Here is a 22376-nt window from a genome sequence, read left to right as displayed (position 1 = left end):
TAAGAGGTAACCTAGAACTTAATTTATCGCGTCTCACAGAAATAGACCGAGAGATAGCAGCCACGAGGCAAGAACGCGACGAATCTCACAGCGAAGAGGGACGACGAGAGTTAAACGATAAATTGAGCGACTTGAACGTTGAAAGATCCGCCAGATTAGAAGCCGCAAAAGCCAACGAACGAGGGCTCAAAAGTCAGATCGCTAGAATCAAAGAAACGATTAATAAAATATTAGGCGGCGACACGACTCTGGCAGAAAAGATTAGAACTCTGTTTAGAGAACAAGGTGTGACCGTAGTGAGTATTTTAGCCGCTTTGAGTTTAGCCATCAGCACCATAGTGAGTAGCATCGTCGCTAGCGTGAGAGGTGCGGGTGCCCCAACCGCGCCATCGCCAACACCAACACCAACACCAAAAGGCGGTATCAAAGAGTGGATTTCAAAACAACTCGCTAATTTTGCATCTGCTCTTAAAAACTCGGAGTGAGCGCGTTGGGTGCTCTGCCGGGTATCATAGGCAGCGTACTCAGTTGGATATTTAACGCGTTGAGTAAGTCCATATCGTGGTTGGCCGAACACGTGTGGGCTTTGTTTTTGGGTGTGGGAGCCTTGGTGTTTGCGTACCTGCAAAAACGATGGTAGTAATAGTTATCAAGTTTAAACAAAAAAAAAATAAGCCTTACCAGCACAAAGTTGGTAAGGCTTTTTTTTTGTGTTGTGTGTGATTAGAGTGTGACTTATCGCGTTGCCTCGTAAGCCATAATACCCATGCCAACGATAGCTAATATTCCTACCGTCAACGATAGTTTTTCGTCTTGGTGAGTTTGTAGTTTCGTGGGCTCCTGGGTTAAAACTGTAGGTGAGGGTGTTGGTGTTGGTGCTGGTGTTGGTGCTGGTGTTGGTGCTGGTGTTGGTGCTGGTGTTGGTGATACAACATCGTTCGTCAAAGGCTCTGGGGGTGTTGGTGGCGCGACGTCATCGGTGTCATCAAAAGAGTCGTCCGGTTGAGGTTGTGAGTTTAAATCTGGCACCAAACCAGTGTTCATACTCTGGGTAGCGATTTGAAGATTGTTGTTATAGCCGTCGTGCGTTCCAACCCTCAAGTTCATATCCGATGGAATTAAATACAACCCCGGTTTCACGACAAAATTTAAAGGCGTTCTGGCATACTGCAAAGAGTCTTGAAATTGATCGATACTCGTTTCCATGTCGTCTACTGCATTGATGATATCTTCAACGATGACGTTAAATTGTCTCTGAGCGTTTAATCCGGTGCCCGGTGTTAATACGCTCGTTTTTGTTTGAGCCTGCGCACCGAGTAAAGCGTACACGTAAGATCTGATCGATTCGTTGATCTTTATGATTCCCGCGGGGGTAAACGAACTTTTGTCGGGTATAAAATCTAACCAAGCCTTTTGTACCGATTCATTTTGTTCGATGTAAATAACCGTCCAAGGAACGTAACTGCTTCCACTCTTTTTAGGACTGTCTAGACCGTGATAGCCGCCGTAAATAACGTTGGGTTTGTCGGGTAATGCTCTATCGTATTCGCCAACCGCCAAAAACTTGCCCTTATTAAAGCTGTACGAGGTACCCAAACCGTTAGATTTTGTGTCTCTCGTCTGTTTAAAAGACTTGTTTTGATCTATGCCAAACAACAAACAGGTATCGGTAAATGCTCTGTGATTATAACTGTTGTCTAGAGCGTTAAATGCGTCATCTCCCGGTAAAGGAGCGGCAAAGTCGTACAGGATCTTTCTAACCGTAAAATATAAATGAAAGTTAAAGATGGCCCAAACGTAACGGTTGCTCGCGTTTAAAAGATCGAATCCAACACCGCACCCCGTAGTAGCGCAGTAGATCGCAAAATTTAACTGATTTTGATAAAACGACATGGGGTGTGATTTCCAACGATCTACATCTTCGTCCGTCTCAACGTGAGGCAATTTATAGTCCGAGGTTAAGTCGGGAAACGAGCTTAAAAACCCGTTGATATATTAACTATGACCTCCAGTTCACTGGGTTAAGTACTGTTTAAAAACTTTGCTTGGGGTGCAGCTTGATGCTTTAGCTCGTTTGCCTTGGCTACATTTTGATTTACTTGTTTCGTTACCTGATCGGCTATAGCTAGTATCTGCTTTTTTAACGACTTAAAATCACTCATTATTTTAGTTTCAGTTTTAATATAAAAAGACTTTAAAATAAATGCATTCGTTTCACTTGTTTCAAAATGAGCAGACGTTTAAATTAGAAGACGTTGTAAATAATCTAAACGGCCAAAAATCTGTACGCGTAAAAAGGGTGATGTTTAACCCCGGATATTTTAATATTTCCAGCGCCACGGAGATTGATTGGTATACGCAAATAGATGGGAGACCAGCTGAAAGACCTGATGATGGTAGAAGATACGAACAGGTTGACTCAGATATAGCAGTAAGAACAGATAGAGATTTTATTTACTCGTTGCTACCTGGGATAAACTACGACTATTTATTTAACGACGAAAATACTTTCAATAGAGTTATAAACGATCTTATAGAAGCGTACGAAGAAGATAGACTAGCTGTAATAGCGGTCAGAACGGAAATGGGGCATATAAGAAGATTACAAGAAACTTTAAACAATAAAAGACAAGACAAAACACTAACTGACGTACAACGCAATACGATTATATTTATAATAACAACTTTATCTGAAAAAGTAGGCTTCATCGTAGAAGGTAGAAAGATAGCGCTAGAATATATCGAAGGTACAATAAGCGAACCTAGAGCGAGAGTAATTAGACAGGCGGGTGTGACAATACGGGGGAGTCTTGTCGTGTCTGGTGATAATTTAGATTTCATTTCTCCGAGTCTTTTAGCGCCGTTACCAGCCGGAGTCACCGGTTCGGTCACCATACCACCGGGTCGGTACGACGTCGATCGGTTCGATTTCATTTTAAATTATATACCCGGTGTAAGTTTTCGAATATATAGAGAATCTAAAAAGGTGACGTTGGTGGTAACCGACGTAAATCTCAAATTGCGCTTAAACAGAGAAGTATCTCGATTACTCAATTTACCCAAAGGAAGACTGATACCCAAAGTGGTGTATGCGGGGTCTTACGACGTTAATCCGTTTAAATTTTTGTTTATTCGCTGCCCGCAATTAAGTACGAGTGAAAACTTTTTTGATGGCCGACCGTCTGACATCTTAAAAATCATATCCGTGGGTACGCGCGAACCCGAGCCTGATAGAGTCGAGGATTTCAAAAAACTTAAAAACGGTATAATCGACAAACTGACATTTTCAATCATAGGTGAAAAAGGACAGATCATCAACAACAAGGGTGTGAGTATCATGATAGAGTTGGAGATCTTTTAATTTTAAAATCTTTTTATGTTAAAAACATGAGTGTAGATGGTAAGGCGTTATACCCCGATATTTCTGGAGATGTACTCCGATTAAATAGTAACGAAGAAATAAAAGTGTACAGACTTAAAAAGATTGAAGAGATTCGATCTTTAATCTTGAAAGAGAGAGACCACCGAGAGCACACTTATACAAAAATAAAGAGAGTGATCGACACTATTAATTACGTAGAGATAGGATTAGAAGGATTGGGGGCTATAGCGGGGGCTGTCGGTATTCCCGCTCTATTGGGTATTATATCAGCCCCCGTTGGATTGGTGCTAGAAGGAACGTTTATAGGCGCTTTTGGTGTAGATGTTCTGCTTAAAATCGCGTCTAAGCGATTATCCGCCAAGCTAAAAAAGCACGACCAGATTAAGATATTAGCAGACACCAAACTTAACACGATTGAAGAATACGTGTCTCAAGCCATCAACGACGGAGATATATCGCACGAAGAGTTCTTATTGATTACGAGAGAGCTCGCAAAATTTAACGAGCTTAAGCAGAAAATTAGAACAGAAACCAGCACAAAGATTCAAAAAATTAAAAACGATACAGACTTTGAAAAAGAAGTTAAAAAACGGGTAGACGAACGGCTGGCAAAAGAAGAAAAATCTCTTATCGAAAAACTTACAAGTTCAAATTCTCGGTTTCTAAACATTATGAAAGCGATCCGTCGAGTTATACCTCTATTTCACCTCTTAGGGCTACGCCCTCGGCCCGCCTTTATTGTAGTGGTCATCGTATTTTTTTAGTGCCTTATTAAATTGATTTTGAGTCACTTTAAATAAATCTCTAACTCGTTCTTTGTCTAATCCAACGACGTGATGAAAACTCGCGGCTATTAACGAGCGTTTGACGCAACCATTTCCCCTCAATGTTTTGTAATTAACGAGCTCGTTATATTTATTGATTGTTTCTTGGACATCTTCTGAGTCTTGCTCTGGACACACCGACAAAATAAGTTTCTCATCAGTTTTTCTTTTGTTTCTTTTTAAAATTGACCAATTGATACGATCTTCTTGCGCATTTTCTGCCGAAAAATCAAAGTAACGCGAGACTATTTCACCGCACGTTTCACAAACTAAATAACCATTCTCGATGATTATATGGTGATCGCACTTATCCCCAAGTTGTGGCGTCTCAAAGTACATCTATTTAATAAAATTAAATAAAAATGATTGCATTTTTAAATAAATAAAATATCGCCCTCTGTTTTTTTTATTGAACAGCACCTATCTTTATAAAATTAAAATCAGATCTCTTAGCGACTATAAATAGCACCCCTTATCATAAAAATTAAAAACCGCCCTCTGTTTATAATTGCTATCCCTCACACCCATAAATGGCGCCCTCTATAGGATAAACAATACTCAGACACAAACAAAAAAAACCTTAAAGAAACAAATTATATTTACAACCATTTATTTATACAAAATTTTACTAAGATTTACAAACAATGATAAACTTTAAAACAACAATATCAAAGTCTTTTTAAAAAGCATTCACGTTGCTAGGCACCACACTTAATAGATCATAGACTCTGATTGTTAAATGGTCATACTAGGACCGAATACAAAAGAATACTTTTGATGATTCATATAACGATCAGCCTTTTACCAAAAACCACACTCCATTGTTAAATGGTCATACTAGGACCAAATACAAAAGAATACTTGTCATGTAAACTACTTTGATGATTCATATAACGATCAGCCTTTTACCAAAAACCACACTCCATTGTTAAATGGTCATACTAGGACCAAATACAAAAGAATACTTGTCATGTAAACTACTTTGATGATTCATATAACGATCAGCCTTATCGTGACAACCAGTGCCTTTGTACACATTTTGTACCCGATGGGTTATAAACAAAACCATATCGACTAACGTCATGACAAAGCAATGTATAATCAGGTAGTCCTATATGTACTTTGTTTCCAAATATTGGCGATATGTGAGACTTGCAACATAAGTTTAATTTCTTTTCTTATGCTGTAAAGTTTGTAAAATGGTAGTCCTAATAGCCTAAACAAGGGATAGTCACATAATAAATGTGAAATCACGCGTAGCTTATTCGCGTAAGACCGCTGGATACCTACGTTGTCTTTTACCCAGTCATCCCAGGATTGTAATGGTTGCTCATAAGCATGAATTGCATGAGCAATATGAAGCGCTCTTCCATAGTCTAGATAAAAACGGATTGTGAGGGCCTCATGTCGCGCAACTCTATCATAGGCAGCTACAAGATAATAACGGGCTGTCTCTAGGTTTTTTACTTCAGATAATTCACCTAAAGGATAGTGGCTTTCCTGAGAACAGTCTTCTTTTAAGTTACCAATTAAATATAGATGCAGATCATTTCCAGTAAGCTTAGACGTTGTTTGTTTATCTAATAGAGATCGAATATTTCCTTTTGGTTTTTTGGGTATTGATAAATATACGCTGGGGCCTTGTTCATCTAACTCACCAAGAAATGTTACCATTTCTTGGTGATACTTTTTATGTGCTCTTATTTTTTTGTCTTTGCTTGCTCATTGGTGGGTATATTGCGTTTCTTCATGGGTGTATTGCTTTTTTTCGTGGGTGTATTGTAGTTCTACGTCCATCTGGGGGTCTGTATCGTCGCTTACCGGTGTGCTTGAAGGTGGTGTGTAGAGGGTGTTGGTTGTTAGATGTTCTGTAGTCCTCTCTGCCATAATTCCTCTTGTCCGAGTTCTTCTTTTTCAGTTCTGCAAAATATATTTAAAAAAATAATAAGTTTAAGAGTAAAAACCTACTGTAGAGTTTATCACTCTCTTACTTTAAGCTAAAAATATAGTCAAAAATCAGTTTACCTTTCAACAGTTAACTTAATTTCTTGGGTCTGCTTCAAAAGCTTGAGCACGTTCTGTCGATTCCCAACATAGATTCTAAAAGGGGGTAAACCAAATCAAGAATTAAGTTTTAAAAAATGACCAGAGATCTCCCAACGGGTAGTAAACCCAATCGAACAATTTGCATAAATAATGATATTTATCGTACACCTTATTCATAAACAAACTGCTTTTAAAACCATTCAATGCAAACAAGTCTATCTAAACATAAACTATCTATCTTCATACGACTTCCAAATATAATCTAAACTTATGTTTTCACGTCGGCGCCAGTTTGATTCTTGAATCATAATTCACGTACACACACTAAATGTTAAAATAATACACAGCGATCTAAACTTACCTTTTAGCAAAGATAGAGTTGGCTCCATATTTGAAAATAAAGCCAGTGTAATGTTGATTGTCGTCACTAAACTCTGTCTTGTATGCTTCTGGCAGTGCTGTAAGGGGTATCTCACTTATATAGGAACATTGTTTGCTCTGACGTATGCACACCCATGCATTCCTAAACCATTGTTTGCTTCTGACGTATGGGATATGAGTCATATGCATGCGGCCCCAACTAACAAAAGCAATTCACGACTCATTGAATTTAAATAGGTGCAAAAGTTCAGCGTCACCCCATGGAGCAAGGAAGTGCAAGTCAAGGTTAAAGTAGATAAGTCGTATTTTATTTTTTAACACAAGATCAAAAATAAAAAAAATACATCTTAAATTGGGCCCCCGGTTTTGGGCTGGGGCTGAGACTGAGATATTGGGAGGAGAGATATATTTGGATTGGGAGGGGGAGGGAGATCATTGAGAGGGGGCAAGAGGGGGTAGAGACGGGCCAGGGGGCAGAGATCATTGGGAGGGGACGGGTGGGGGGCGTGGCCAAAGGGAGAGAGAGAGGGGGCGAGATTATTGGGTTTGGTCTCGTACCCCCCATCCCCCCCTACTTCTGGATCATTCCATAACAAATCTGCAAGTTAGATGTAATTTCAATACATCTGTCTCTCACCTGTTGCTCAGTGACTGTAATTGGCAGGTTATCATAGGGAGCTACATCAGTAATATTAATTGCAGCATTGTAGGCCAACCATCGAGTAGATACATCAGCTGATGGACAGTCTGAATATCTCGTACATCTGGGGAAGAATTCAATGTTATCACATGGTGAGCATAGCTTGGTAGTCGACAGTCATCCAAAGCAAACACCAAAACGGAAAAACAGGAAAGGCCCTACTTTCTAGATTTTATTGAGAAACATCGCTAAGTCACCAATGAATTTGATGAATCGTACGAATTCCATTTACTTTTTAACATCGGACAACCATACAATGAATAAGCTCTTTGAACTCTATATTAGTCATATAAATAAAAAAAAGTTCTTTCACTGACATAATCCACAACTAAACTTACCAGCCGTATGAACTCTCCCAATAAATTACTTCCATTTCAGGGTGCACAACGTGTAGTTTTACCTACATCATTAATGCATTAGATCTAAGACACTTCATACATGTTGCACCCCGTCTGAGTGGTGATAGACTACCGTTCTTACAACTTCTCCAACGACCCACTCACACACTTTGGAGACACCCCGTGTGACTTACCTTCGTTTCAGAGTGCACCATCCACAATATGGGTCTCCATCATTCCCTGCATCAGTCCCAATACACGTTCCGCATGTAGTGTATTGGCCACAATTCTCCTCACGAAGCTTCACCAACTAAAATGTAAAACATGTTACTTTTTTAACAATCTTAACGTTGAGAGAAAAAAGTATTTGATTTCAGCAGAAAAGTTGTTTTTTCTTCCAATCTTGAATCTGGTTTTCAGTTTACAAAGCAAAAAAGGTAATGTTTAATATGTTCATTTGACCAAACTTCTATGCTCTTAGTTGTTAAAGGCCTAAATAAAAGTATCTCATGGTTTCTATGGCTTTTCATAAATGACATAAATTTTCATAAATGACTTCTTTTCTGCAAATGCAAAGTCCACAAGTGAAGCTAACCGGAGCAGAGATAGTTAGTTTAACAGCACTCCTCCGTGGCAGGTTAGGTAGGTGCTTACCTTTTGTTCCGTCAAGAGAAGTAGTACACGTGTTGATTCATTAACCTTGACATCTTGCAGAACTGGACTGGTATCAACGCCAATACGTTCATAAAGTCGGCTGGCAGTGCTACTTTCCATATGAACCTAATGTCAATATGACATATAGGACCTAAATACATCTGTTTACACCTAGATGTACATAGTTGAAAAGTTTAACATGGATTTGTGGATATTAACATATGGTATACCCGGCATACACTGCTTGCCTTGAATGTATGCTTAAGCAGCGTCGTTCATGCAAGCCAATTTATTAAGAGACCAAAAATATAGCTTATTATTTCTCCTTTTAAAAAAATTACTAACTTTCTGGAAACAATGCATGGCGCTAAAAACTAGAGTCTCGAGTGCAAGGGGTGTAAACGAAATGGTTTGAAATAAAACTGTTGCTACACAATCCAATTTAGGCTCTACGACGACTTCAGTCACATACTTTTAAATCGATTAGGGATAATTTACCTTGAGTAGATCTCCCCTCGATGTCCCGATTAAGCGATTGTATGGTTGAATTCTATTGTGATTATGATGGACGACATGAGAGTACCAGGCAGCTCTATAATTGCCGTGGTTGGAACGGGGGCTATGCCCTTGGCGTACTGGAATAATGGCGTTTGAATAGCATCATCGGTCAGGGGTATGCAGAAATAGCGATCCAGAATGGGAATCTTTAGCGAAAGTAAAAACAAGAAAAATGTTTAAACAGTTAAAGCAATATCGTGGTTCGGCAGTGGCAATTATTACCAAGACACATGAATCCTGGAAGTTTAAGGAGATTCGTTGATGAAATGAGTGCTTTTAATAGCGTGTTTATTGATGCATCAGCCAGGGGACTGTTGCCTTTTTTCAACCATCCTCTATGGTTTAACCTATAGTTTGCACCATTATTGCAGAAAGAAACAGTTTGAACCGTTCAGCCTTGAAATGAAGTGGAGAAGCGGGACAGAGGGCTTGGCTTTACACGACAGGTTTGCTTTGCATTTTTGGGGCAAATTTAGGGCCTACACAGAGTAGAATAGCTATGGCAAAGAAGCGCACACTGGACCTGGTCCCCATCTGGAAAGATGGACGCGTGTAACTCGAAAGCAGAGAAATGCTTAGAGATTTTAGAAAATTAGAGAAATGGCAGCATCTTTCTTAATATGCTTCTGTACTCACCCCGAACGTACTGCAAAAAGAACCCTCCAAATAGTTAATAGAGTACGTATTTCCATCCTGAATACATCCCCGCACTGCCTCTCTGAAGGCAGCCAAGATATCCGTCATCCTGTACACACACAAAGCTGAGTGATCAATGGGTACATCACTGGTACCCGGAGCTCCTTGGTTCTTGGCAAACACAGTATACACCACCTGCTCGTCTGCATGGAGACCCAATGATGCCGCTAGATCAGGTCCTGCTGGTCCAAAGTGAGCTGCTTGCACCAAGCTGTACACACTGCCATCTGATCCACTGCACTGTAGGGTAATTTCTGTGTAGGCGTCTAGGTTTGGACCGCATTGACATACTCTGCTCATCTTAGTAACAAATTGGGCAGAATTCAAATCCTCCTTCTGGGATGCAACAAAGTATGTGAATCCACTGTGGGCAAATGCTGCAACATACTTGATAGAAAAGATCGTATGCTTAGCAGGGTCATTAAAAAAATGGAATCGTCACGCTGTATCGCTGATAACAGAGAACTCTGATCATAGCGATTGATTTCAAGGGTTCTTCTTGCTATTGTTGGAAAATTCCCTTGATCATTAACATTTTCACCAGTATAAGTAACAGCCACATAAAGCATTTCTTGCCCATCTTTCCCTAGAGCAATCATACTAACAGTAGATGCGTCCTCAAACCCTGCAACGTTAGGAACCGACTCCATCATCACGTTACTAATATCCTGTAACTGTCGTAACTGACAAATACCATCATACACACCGCCACAGGTTATCAGACTGTTCGGCCGGGTACTGTCAACTACCAGTATCTTGTTGTAGTTATTTGTGAGGTGACAGGGCATCACACTATCTGGCCTGCTGTCATCACAGGTTGAAACATTCTGTATCATTTTCAAACTACTTTCCAACCTGTACAACCAATTGACAGCTCCCACATACACATCGCCATGGTCACTCAATGCAAAATGATTGAACTTTGATGCACGTCTTTGAGTTTTATCCAAAATATCAGGATTGTCAAAGCTGGCCAACTCATAGTCTGACAGGTCTCCGAGCCGCTCAGCTGATGTGGTAAAAGCATTTACGCAGATGATGCTCCAAGTCAGAGCAATTGCCCACGGGAGGGTGGAGTGTCTCCTACAAGAGTCCATGATCTTCAGTTCACGTAGGATGTTTGAGAAAAGTCTATAGTCACAGGCTGTAAAAAGAATTTAATAAAAAAATACCAAAGTTTACCATACAGTAAGGGAATCCATACAATAAATGAAAAGATTTACAGATAAAAGATTGTTCTCCTTATTCCTAAATGATTTTTTTTTCACAAACGCTGTAACTATTGGTTTTGCACAAAGTCGATTTCTCGTTTAATATGAAACGAATGTCCAGATCGGATCTTCGATTCTTCGTTCGATAACCTGAAAAATATACAAAAGGGTGAAAATAAAATACTTCTATGATTGAAAAGACAAAAAAAGATGCAAAAATAGGACTGGACTGTCAATTTCATTGTTTGTATTTGTATCTTTCCAAGAAAAAAAACACAACTTTTTCCACTTTTGTGGAGAGGAGAATGACAAAGGCAGTTGGCTGTTGCTCGTCTTTTAGAAATTGGGGGAATTCACATTAATTTCTGGTTAACATGGAAGTGGATAGTTAATGTCATACTCGGTTCTCCGATTGTTCACTAACCCGGATCTACTACTGCATGGGCCTTACAAAAAAAATCAAGCTGCAACAATATTAATGGTGGATAACCATTAACAAGGGTGGCAACACCTTTAAGACTTGGATTTTGTTCGAATGGGGCTTTTGTGTTTTTTTCCCAGAAAAGTTTGCCTGTGAAATATCAAAAATCCATCAAATATAAAATGTTAAAAATAAAAAATTAAATGTCACGTGACTTTCATGAACATTTTTACAATGCTGGCTAGCACGTGAAATGTGAACCAAATATTTTAAAACAAATTACTGACTGGTTTTCTCTTGTTTTAGAGATTGACAAGAACTCTATAATAAGATGGAATTTTTGCGTCGGGGTGAAATAAATCAAGGTTTGTTTTTCCCTTCACCGACGTTTTTAACACTGTATACTCAGTGTGTTACCTCCCGAGTCGGTGAAGAGTGTACTCCTGCTCATTCACACCGTTTAATTTCCATACCAAGTGAACATTGAACTTATGGAACCATAGAAATTCAGTTTTTCAAGGCTTCGTCATGACACGCATTGCCATCTAGCTCTGTTTCTTACTATGCTTTCAGTTATATTTTAAACCATGCCCCATAGGAAGCGCACAAAGTACCCCAGATAGTTGTGTAAAAAAATATATCGCTTCCGGGAGCGAACTGGCGATATTAACAACAAGCTGATTTACCCGATCATAGATCGGGTAGGGCGTAGTGTCGGAGATGAAAATGTGGGGAGTTAAATGTAAATGGGGGTTAGTTGAGAAGACATGCAGTTATAGAAAAGCAATTTTTTGTGGTGTGATCTGAGGCAATTTCTGACCACTAAAACCAATTAGAGCAAAAGATCATCTTTTAAACATCATTTTCGAGCTTGGGGTAATTGAATCAGCTACACGGTATTCTGAGCAATAGAATCATTATAGTAGGCTACAATTTTTATTCGGGGAAGAAAAAGTGGGGGGGGGGACCAAACAATGTCCCCGCTTCAAAATGTGTGTGTGTGTGTGGGGGGGGGGGGGTCCCCTGTCCCCCGTCGATTTACGCACATGATAATTATATGTTCCACGGCAACTGTCTGTAAATGTTCCCGTTGGTCTGTCCAATTGGCATTTTGTGAGGCAGTCGCTTTGTGGGAAATTAGTGAAAAGGTTACCGTAGTACACAGGCGAAGGCTGATTGTACAGTTTTGACAATACATCATAATGCAATCAAACATGAAAATGTTGAGTGTTACCATAAAATTACAAACGGTCTGAATGACGGAGGAAGGTCATAATTAAGTTTCAGTACTATATTGGACTCTTCAACAAACGTGAACTAACTTCTTACAATTTGCGAGACCGTCTGCGAGGAAAAGTCGATTCAACTTTTAGTCAAGTTGGTCAACCATCATATAAGAGCAAGTTTTACTCGGCCTCCGAGAAATGTTCGCTCCTGAGAGGATCCGAGACCGCGGTCTCCCGAGACGCCAAAATGGCTCCACGTCCATAGAAAAATACGGAGAATTTCTTCTGCTAAGTCGAGCACTTCGGGTCGTCCTAATTTTTCCGTACGGACCGGCGATCCGTTTTGTCGGTTTTTTGTGTGACTGCGTTCAAGATCGCGATATTTGAAGCAATGCATCGATCCTTCGTTGATCCCAAACAGGCCCCCGAAATTATAACGCGACACTGAATTATACCGTGACGTGGCGGGCAACGAACTCACAACGCTCAGCCATGGTGGAAGCATAGAGCTAGTGGAAGCATGGAGCTGTAAACACATTATAAAAACAACAGCACTTTATCACGCGACGTCACATGCTTGCGCTGCAAATAGCGAGCACCGTAGACCCAACCTCGTTTCCAGAGTGTGGAGCAGGCTGCAGTACGCGTTGCCATCGACGGTTTTACGCAGAGCCCGGAAGTACTACGCAGTGTAGACTTTCGATTGGTCAGACCGCGCAAGGCATACTAAATATGTGTAGTCCTCCTGAGTATTCGTTGCACTCGGCGCAGGGGCGGCAAGCGAAGCACAGGAAAGAATAGGGACACTTGGTGGCCATGCACCATGGAGAAAAAAATATTTTGCCAAGGTCACCCCATGCTACCGTTTGGTGAACACTTTTGTAGAACAGCCGAGTAGAACACGTAAGGGCAACCCCTACGTTGACGTCGCTGACCTCGCAAAGTCTAGACACGCAGAAAAGCCAGCACAGGGGGCGGCCAGGCAGTCAACGTGAAAGCGCGCACGACGGCAAATTCCTGCGCAAAACGCAATCACGAAAAATCGACGAAACGGATCGCCGGTCCGTACGGGAAAATCAGGACGACCCGAAGTGTCCGACCCGGCGGAAGACACCCTCCGCATTTTTCCACGGACGTGGAGCGATTTTGGCGCCGCGGGAGCCCGCGGTCTCGGATCCTTTCATGAGCAAACATCGTCTGGCAGGCCGAGTTAAACTCTCTCTTATATATAGATACGTGTATTCAACTGCTGGACAAATACTAATCTACATTGGTTTCGATAAAGTTAACACTGACTGTATTATAGAAGCACTTCAAAGACGGTGTCAAGTTTAATAAAGGTTTGGTTGAACTACTTCCTTGGGAGGTACTTTGACACGACGGGAACCGACTTTAATTTCCTGGTGCATGCGTTAGGGTTCACACCCATTCACTGGTTGTAATGTTTAAATTGACAATCATGCCTTCAAGTTGTCTTTTCAAATATTATTTTCATCGATTTATACTAACTTTTAGGCTGGCTTGCACTTAGCAGACGGCGCGCGCACCGTGCATGGTGCGCATAGGCCCTTCTGTAGCAGCGAGCGTTAGTGGCGCCACTTCAGGGGCAGATCCAGGAATTTTCGCTGGGGGGGGGGGGGTTCGTCAGCAAAAAATATGAAAATGTACACAGGTTTTTTCTCCGGACACTTGGCCTCCGTAAAATCAAAAACTGGGGGGGGGGGGGGGGGGGCACTGATCTAGACTGGATAGCGGATATCCATACACCAGTCACACAGTAGACTTCGCATATTGACCATAGAGCTATATTAAATTACTAGAGCGCTAACTCCTCATTCTGCGCGCGCGCGGAGACGCTTTGAAGCCGTCCCGGGCGCAGACATTTTGAATTCATGTGCGTGTTTTAGTCAGGTTCACTATGTATTTTCGTTGGGGTTTTATGGGGATTAGCAAAACTTTACATTTTTGAAAACGTTATGACCTACTGAATCCAAAAACTAATGTTTCTATTTTTTCCGACGCCATTATGTCGGCCATTTTGTGGGGACGTAATAAAAGGGGGCGGATCCATCCCCCACTCTAAGATCTTGGCCGTGCCATGACAGATTTGATTCAATTTGGTATTCTTGTGAAGATAACACTGCTAAGAACATGTGTAGAGTCTCAGTTTAATAGAACAAAGCATTCTGTAATTATCTTGGTTTATAATTCACATTAAAAATTATCACTTTATCCTATACATATTCAATGAAAAACTTTTACGATACCCTGCGTTTGCAATTGATATTTCGCAATAACTATAGGTCCGAATTTTGTAAAATAAAGTTTCCCCTTGTTGCATATCACATCGGCATAATATTTAGTTTCATTTACGCTGTGGACGACATTTTGAAAGGCACAAATATTGGGAGCAGGGGGGCGGGGCGAGGGATTCCACAGTTCTTGTATTGGGTTAAACATGAGTAATCCTTACTAGTTCTTTGTAGCCTGCGCAGGAACATATTAAAGGACACGGACACAATTAACACTTCGTAAAATAATCAACACCAAATAGGAGGGCATGTACATGTACATTAACACATACAATGGTTCTTTTTAACATATTGTAGCTAAATTCAAAACTGAGCAGAATACTTAGGCCACGATGGCCCAGCGCCTGAATTCCCGCACTTGAAATAATGAGTGCTTCAGTACGCGGTGTACCCTCGTGGTACCGGTGTCACATGAAAATCCGACTCCTATGATAATCGGACCCCTGTTTCCCTATTATTGGTTGATCCCTCGCACGTGACAGGTCACTCTCCCGAAACGATCCTAAAAATAGCGTAGTATCGTATTCAAGCGTGCGCAGTATTACCAATGAGTCCACATTTCATGGAGTCGGATATTCACGCTACACCGGCACTCGATAGTCTGAATGTTAAAAAGTCCGAAAAATTCCCGTACCGGGGTTCATTATAGTAAGAAAATGAAATAAGGTTAGTTAATTCAAGCATTTAATTTTGATGATAAAGTCAGAAGGTTCGAAAGTCAAAAGGATAAGTTAATTAGTCCGAAGGTTCATTAATCCGAAAGCACACCAGGTTCATTTGTCCAAATTGACAATAAAGTTCGATGCTGTCAATTCGGGCTATCGAACTTAATCGTCCAGTCGGACTATCGAACTTTCGAATTGCGGACTAATGAACACTTAGGACCAATCAAGTTTTTGGACTAACCAACAATGGACTAATGAACATTCGGATTAACGAAGCTTCGGACTATCGAACCTTCGGATCAACGAAACTTAAGACTATTGAACCTTCGGAATAGCGAGCGGTCACCATACACTCACAGAAGCCCCTTCCATGGCGAAAGCATGGTGCAAGCTGGTGCTATTGCAAAGTAACTGCCCCGAGACGGATTGTCTGAACAATAGATGGCACCATTTCAAACCAGTATTGCCTTAGCTATGCCTGGACAGGTCATCACTACAGAGTGCTTGCTCCTTAATCCTGTGTCCTGTGTCCCCATGCAATCCTGAGTTCTTGATAATCTGCCCTGAGTGAGAGAGCCCATGTGAAAGATCATGACATGTCACGTTGTAGACTGCCTCTATCATACCAAGTTCACACTTCTGGCCTTCAGTTAGACCTGTTGTTATTGGTAATTGACCAAATGAGATACATATGTATAGGACTTGTGATAGTCAGAATTATAAAGCAGAACAGTAAGTATGGCTCCTGGTGAGATCAGTCTTGAGGATGTGTTTATGCTTCTGAGAATGGATGTACCGGCATAGCAGGGATGAGGAGGAGTTGCAATAGTCTCATGCAGAAAACAGAGTCGGCAGAAGTTAAGGGTCCGCTAATTATGCAGAACTGACTGCTCAGATTCTCATTTGCAATAGACTGAGGTTAGGCTGTATGCGAAAAAACAACATAGGGCAACACCCTCAGGAGAAAATATGACCACACATTTTGGAGACCATGGTACAGGGATGCTGCTACCTACATCCTGGAGGCCTACAACTAGGGCCTTAATACAACATTTCGCTGTCGCATGCACCAACACAATACTCGATCTGCAGCACTAACATCAGATGGCTTATAACATAGGACCCCATCAGGTCGTTGTTCCCCATCTCCCCCATCTCCAGAAAAGAGTGCACAGTAGAAAGTGACGGCGAATCACAGGGGATCTACGAAGAGGGGAAAGCAAGATTGGGGGTCTAGTGCAGCTAGAAGGTCCTCTGGGGAGACTAAAAGAATTTTGAAGACTTGCTATAATGGCTGGACAGGTGGCCAGGCAAGGAATGTCTTGTAACATTCTTGCAAGGAGCGGCCGGAAGTTTAAGGCAACTTTGCTTTGAAAGATGGGCAGGAAACCTAGGGTGACTTGGTTGGACTGCTTGAGACCTAGTTTGCACCATTTGATGGAATTGTGCCACAGGCAACAGTGTCTAAATAACTTGTAATAAGCCACCAGTACTATCAACGATGAGGCTCCGAAGAAGGCGCCGTCATCAAAGGATTATATTTGTAATCATTAATTGGGGCTGTACAGTACTGCTTCGATTTCTGAAAGACTAATGTAAGTTAATAATGTATAGTGTTCTGTCCAAGTGTCCAGATTGAATGTCCTTTTTTTAGTCGGATTATACAATGTGTAATTGTTCACGAAGACTTGGCTGACATTAAGACAGTTTTCCAACACCTGAGAGAGGGAGGATTGACACCTGTTTAGTTGCAGTACATGTATCTTGGTTCTCTGTCATCGTGCATGGAATTGGCGACCAGTTCAGGGAAGATCAATGCTGCATGAGAGTGGCCATGAGAGTCATAAGAGGTACCTTATCCTATCAAGACACTATGAAGACCGGAACATTTCGGGTTTCTTCCGGGACCTAAGTGGGGGTGCATTTTGGTTCCATCGTAATTTGCTCCTGTCGAAGGGCCTACCCTACCCTGCTGAATCCAAAAGGATCCAACTATGTCATACCCGATGGAGCCCGTTGGATTGTGCAGCTCAGTAAACCCCTTAGTTTACATTCCTCATGCAACATGTTAGATTCAGTAGGCAACTGAACCGCATTATAACACCATGTTGGACTCCGTTGGATTCACCAGACGACTGAAAATAAGGCACAGTGGATTGAGCAGGAAACTCCGGTTGGACTCTATTGGATTTAGCAGGGTAGTCCTGAGGACGCACTAGGGGTTTGAATTAGGAGTAATGGTAGTTGCCCTGCGAAAATTACTTCATTTTGGTTATGCCGTAGCCACCACAAAAGCGTGTTATTAAGATTTTTTTACAACTCGTTTTTGCGGGTTAAAAACACTAAATGTCCACATTACATCAAGGTTACCACTGGGGGAGGGAGTTTAACTACTTTTGGGGTACAAATCATCATTATTAGTGTTTTGGTTGAAAATAATTAAAGTTACTGAGCCAAACTTAATTGCTGTTAAAACTGCTCTTAAGTGTACTTTGGATAACCTCTCGTAAGTCCTGCCAAAATATAGTTTTCCCGGACAATTCGGAAAATGTGTACACGAATTTGTAAAGAAGCATTCGTTTTCGTGCGAAATAGAATGAACCTTCCAAATCTCTGTTTCTATTTAACAAATGATAATTCTTTTTCCGTGAAGGTGCATTCAGTCGTAAAAAATCAGCGTACGATTTCCCGAATGTGCACTGCATTTAGTGTATTGACATTTCATTTTAGCGCGAAATCAAGGACTCCGCAATCCTATTTCCTTTTAATTTGTCATCAATCTTTTTCGCTAAATGTGCAGCCGATTTCCCTCGCAGTGTTATTAACGTTGCCTGGTCAAGCATTGGAATTCATTTATGTGTTAAGTAACATTTTTGAAAGCTTGATTGAATGATTGAATTTTGATATTCATGATGATTGAGCTAAAACCAAGAGGTGTAGTCTTTTGAAACATACCAACTATTGTAATAATCGTATAAAAACCTAACCTTAAGAAAATCTTTTTTGCACAGCATTTGCCAAATCGCATCATTAGCCAAGAGTCTCATTCAACATAGTTCTTAAATATCCAATAATGGCTGCAGGGGAGATACCGACGAATCTCGGACGTTGACCGAAATCGCCTCATCGATGCCTTTGGGCTGACGACGCTGACTATCTGCAGGTGCAGTACGCTGGGCATCAAGCACTCACGGCCAGATCAATCGTTGGCGTATTCTTCGTGATGGTCGTCGTAACAAGCTGCCGAAAGAGGACCCATAAACCAGAAGGTTGACACGACATGAGAGATGCCCTTCAAGGATATCTAGATGACAACCCCCTTCTACTTTGCGTCAACTCAATACTCAACTGAGAGCTGATCTTCCCGATAAGCCCTTCGTTACCACTAGTACCATCGCTATAACTCTAGATGGTATGCTTATAACTCTTAAACTAGCGAAGATGTCCAGAACAGAGGAATGAGCCACGCATATTAGATGCACGAGTCATATTTGGAAATTGGTTTTCTTCAGGTTGGTTCCTTGGCCACACTGTGTACATTGACGAGACTGGGTATAACATATGGACCCGTCGTCTTATGGTCGCCTCCTCGTGGGGAGCCAGCAGGCGTGTCGTCCATGGCCGAGAGGCAAGCATGTCAACATCACGTTTGCCATTTCTGGTGAGGTTGGACAGAATATCATCAGAGACTGTGACGAGAGCGACTTTTGAGATTTCTTAGCGACGACTGTACAAGAATGCGGTATTTATTCCGGCAGGCGAACGCATATATCTGATATATGACAACGCTCGTCCTCATATCCGAGCCCAACTACCCCCTGATGCCGGCAATTTCACCATCAAGTTTTCTGCCCCCAACTCGCCATTCTTAAATCCTACGGAAATGGCGCATCAGCTTTCAGGCGGGAGTGAAGCGCACGCTGGGGCTTCCTGATGGCAGGACAGATTTGGAGACCAAGACGCAAAGTCCAAGTTGGTGTGAACCTGCAAGTCTGGAGATCCCTCCGTCTCCAGGAGGTGGCTACACTCACATTGAGAGGTGACACCTGCGAAATGCACCGCCTGGTACAACCATCTCAGACATATCTCCCTCGATGTCTTGGTGGACAGGTCATTGAAGATAGACATCGAACTGATAAAACGAGAGAGAACCTTAAGAAATACATAAAGAAATTAAAATACAACTAAGACAATGAACCAACAAAAGTCCCCATGCAGATCCTATGTAACATGGCACGTGATGTGTCCTTTACCGTTTCAATAATATGGCTACATGATTATTTTTTATTGATTTCATATTGGTCATATTTATATCATTTTCACATTTCATTTGCCTACATTCACATAGGCCTTTGTGTATATAAGAACAAACACATAATGATCAATAGGGCATACATTGATTAATTAATTAATCAAAGTTGTATCATGATTTGTATAGGCCTGTAAAATTTATTTAAATTGAATGCAGAAAATGCGAATTTAAATTTTAACAAATGAAAAAGAATGTTCAATCAGCCCATGTCACAATAGACAATCGATTTTCTGCGAATTGGATTGCACATTCGTAATAATCGGCAACTCATACGTCAAACCGAAAACCTAATCACGTATTTGTAATCCCTAAATGAACGCTATGCACATTCATTCTTTGATTGATGCAAAATGAAATGAATGCTAGTTATTGCAAAATGAAACCAGGATGTACGTCGTTCTCAAACTCGGCGCCAAATTGAATTTATGTTTTACAAATTCAAACGCACATATTCCGAATTGTCCGGGAAACCTATAGTAACCAAACAAACAAAAAGAGAAACATGAGAATTAAACTTTCTTAATGTCGATTGCAGCCATATTGGATTTCCATAATCACTGCAGTTGATCAATTGATCATTTTGGTTCAAAGCAAATCTTGACATGTCTGCGCATAGACGTTTTGTTTTCGGATTAGCCAAAGCCCATACTTTTATATACTAAGTTATAAAATAACTGAAATTTATGAAAACCAAGTTTTTTTTTTACTCGGATGCCATAACAACCATTGGGGTATCGTTTGTCAAGTTATCTTCTTGCCATGTCTGGGCGGGCATAGACCATAATTCGTCGCTTTGCTCACGAAGTGACAAAACCTCAAAATTTGACAAAAGTTCATTCTGAGATAATCGCATTTGAAGTTATTCATTTTTTTCAAAAGACATTTTCGACCATTTTGCAGTAACAGAATTCGGAAATTTTGCATTGTCCGATAGGATATGATTTGATCTTTGTTAATTTATAGTTGTTTGTTAAAATAGTTCGTAATTAAACAGTAATTCATTAATAAAACTTTTTGCACTACGTGAGAACATCAGAACTTTGGCTCCCATATTTTGCCAATTACTTTGTACACAGTTCTTGTCACTTCGTGGGATCATGAATCGCGGAGGCTTTACTTATTTTGTACTTTTTTCGACGCAACAAACTTGTTACTTTTGCGCGTCACGACAGTTGAGCGCGCGCGCGTCTGTTCTTTTTCAACATCGTTCGCGCGCGCGTGTATGCTTCCATCCTGCCGCGTATAGACCATTGTATAATTTCTGGCCCTGCTCACGAGGTTACTTTTTGTCACTTCGTGAGAACATTTTACACTTTTTTACACTTTGTGAAAATGAAAATCACCGATTTCAGGCTTTTTGTCAATTGTTTGTTTACAATAATTAAGAAAGTAAACAATATTTTGCCTTGAAACTTGGTCAAATTGTTCCTTGAGACAACTATAATAAAATGGCTAGTAAAACTCAAAATCGAATAATTATCGATTTTCGAGGTTTTTGTCACTTCGTGAGCAAAGCGACGAATTGTTTGTCTAGCAAAAATGATCTCATTTTGATGTTTAATACCTTACATCATTATGAAAAGCTCTTTTTATAATCAGTTGCCATGGTAACCGTTGGCAACGTTCGTAAAGATAGACTCTTTTTGTACCTCAATCATGAGGAAATACTTTTCTTTTGTGTCAAATACTTTAAAATAGGCTCCAGTGAGTTTCATTCCCTCTACAATGTATGCGACAAGCCAAATCATTAGGGAAATAGAGCTAAAAATGTCCTCATTTTGAAATTCAAAGATGGCGGCCAAGATCACCTTGGAAAAATGGAAACATTGGTTTTGGGGTTCAGTAGACCCTAAGGTTTCCAAACTGAATGTATAGTTTGCCTAATCCCCAAAATATCCCAACGAAACTTGGATTAAGTACATTGTGAACCGGACTAGAGGTCCCGAGTTCGATTCTGTGCTCTGTCACTGCAGCTTTTGCTCTCTTTTTTCAACAAGTCAAAGTTTTATCTTAGAAACATTATTTTTCAGTCGGATACCACTTGTATAGCAGTAAGTTTCTTTTTCTTTTCTGATCCGAGGCTCTGGAGGATCCATGCCCCATAGGAAAGCGCACAAGGTACCCCAGACAGTTGTGTAATAAAAAAATATCGTCCGCCGGACGTCACGTTGGCAGCCATTGTTATTGCATGGCCTTATGGGATACTTACCCAAATAACCGGCTCGGCGAGTCGGTCACTTGGGCCAGGCTCGAGTAAGCGCGAGAAGTCTCGTGAGAGGTATATCGAACGCTGTCACGCTTGCACGAGTATACGCGGGGGAAGTAATCGAAGGCGCTCAACATTCACAACCCTTTCCTAAGCTGAGCGCGGCGATCAGGCTTAGGACTACTAGCATAATCAAGCTTATTAGCAAGTGACCCGCGTGCGGGAAAATCGTATAGATAGACCAAGGCTACTGAAATGCCCTACTTTCGACCCCAACTTTATCGAAATCAGTAAAATTGCGCTATAGAGATAATTATGATAATCTTTAGTACACTTTTATAGCCAAATCAGCATATTCTGTTTTTGTTTTTACATGCACACCACTTTTACATTTGCACAACACCAGCGCAGTAGGAACTCTCACTAGACTTATTGCAAGGGATA

The 22376-nt window shown here is 40.9% G+C and overlaps 1 protein-coding gene and 1 pseudogene across 1 annotated transcript; both read right to left on the bottom strand.

The window, feature by feature from the left end:
• Positions 1-5941: 5941 nt before the first annotated feature.
• On the bottom strand, positions 5942-6844 carry LOC119733819. Its single transcript, XM_038207189.1, has 3 exons — positions 6614-6844; positions 6232-6306; positions 5942-6126 (listed from the first exon to the last, which is right to left on the bottom strand). Exons 1-3 carry the CDS (start codon positions 6820-6822, stop codon positions 6066-6068), a joined length of 345 nt encoding a protein of 114 aa, XP_038063117.1. The 5' UTR covers positions 6823-6844; the 3' UTR covers positions 5942-6065.
• A 2008-nt stretch (positions 6845-8852) lies between these two features.
• On the bottom strand, positions 8853-10676 carry LOC119734261 (annotated as a pseudogene).
• Positions 10677-22376: the final 11700 nt, after the last annotated feature.

Source organism: Patiria miniata, unplaced genomic scaffold (genome assembly GCF_015706575.1).
Source record: "Patiria miniata isolate m_02_andy unplaced genomic scaffold, ASM1570657v1 HiC_scaffold_10, whole genome shotgun sequence".
NCBI lineage: Eukaryota > Metazoa > Echinodermata > Asteroidea > Valvatida > Asterinidae > Patiria > Patiria miniata.
Note: the sequence above shows the minus strand (reverse complement) of the source record. Positions and strands in the feature narration are given on the sequence as shown.

Coding starts and splice junctions, on each gene's coding strand:
- LOC119733819 (XM_038207189.1), bottom strand. CDS start 6,822: ATGCATATGACTCATATCCCATACGTCAGAAGCAAACAATGGTTTAGG. Junction 6,307..6,613: donor AACTCTATCTTTGCTAAAAG/GTAAGTTTAGAT, acceptor ACCCCCTTTTAG/AATCTATGTTGGGAATCGAC. Junction 6,127..6,231: donor ATTAAGTTAACTGTTGAAAG/GTAAACTGATTT, acceptor TATATTTTGCAG/AACTGAAAAAGAAGAACTCG.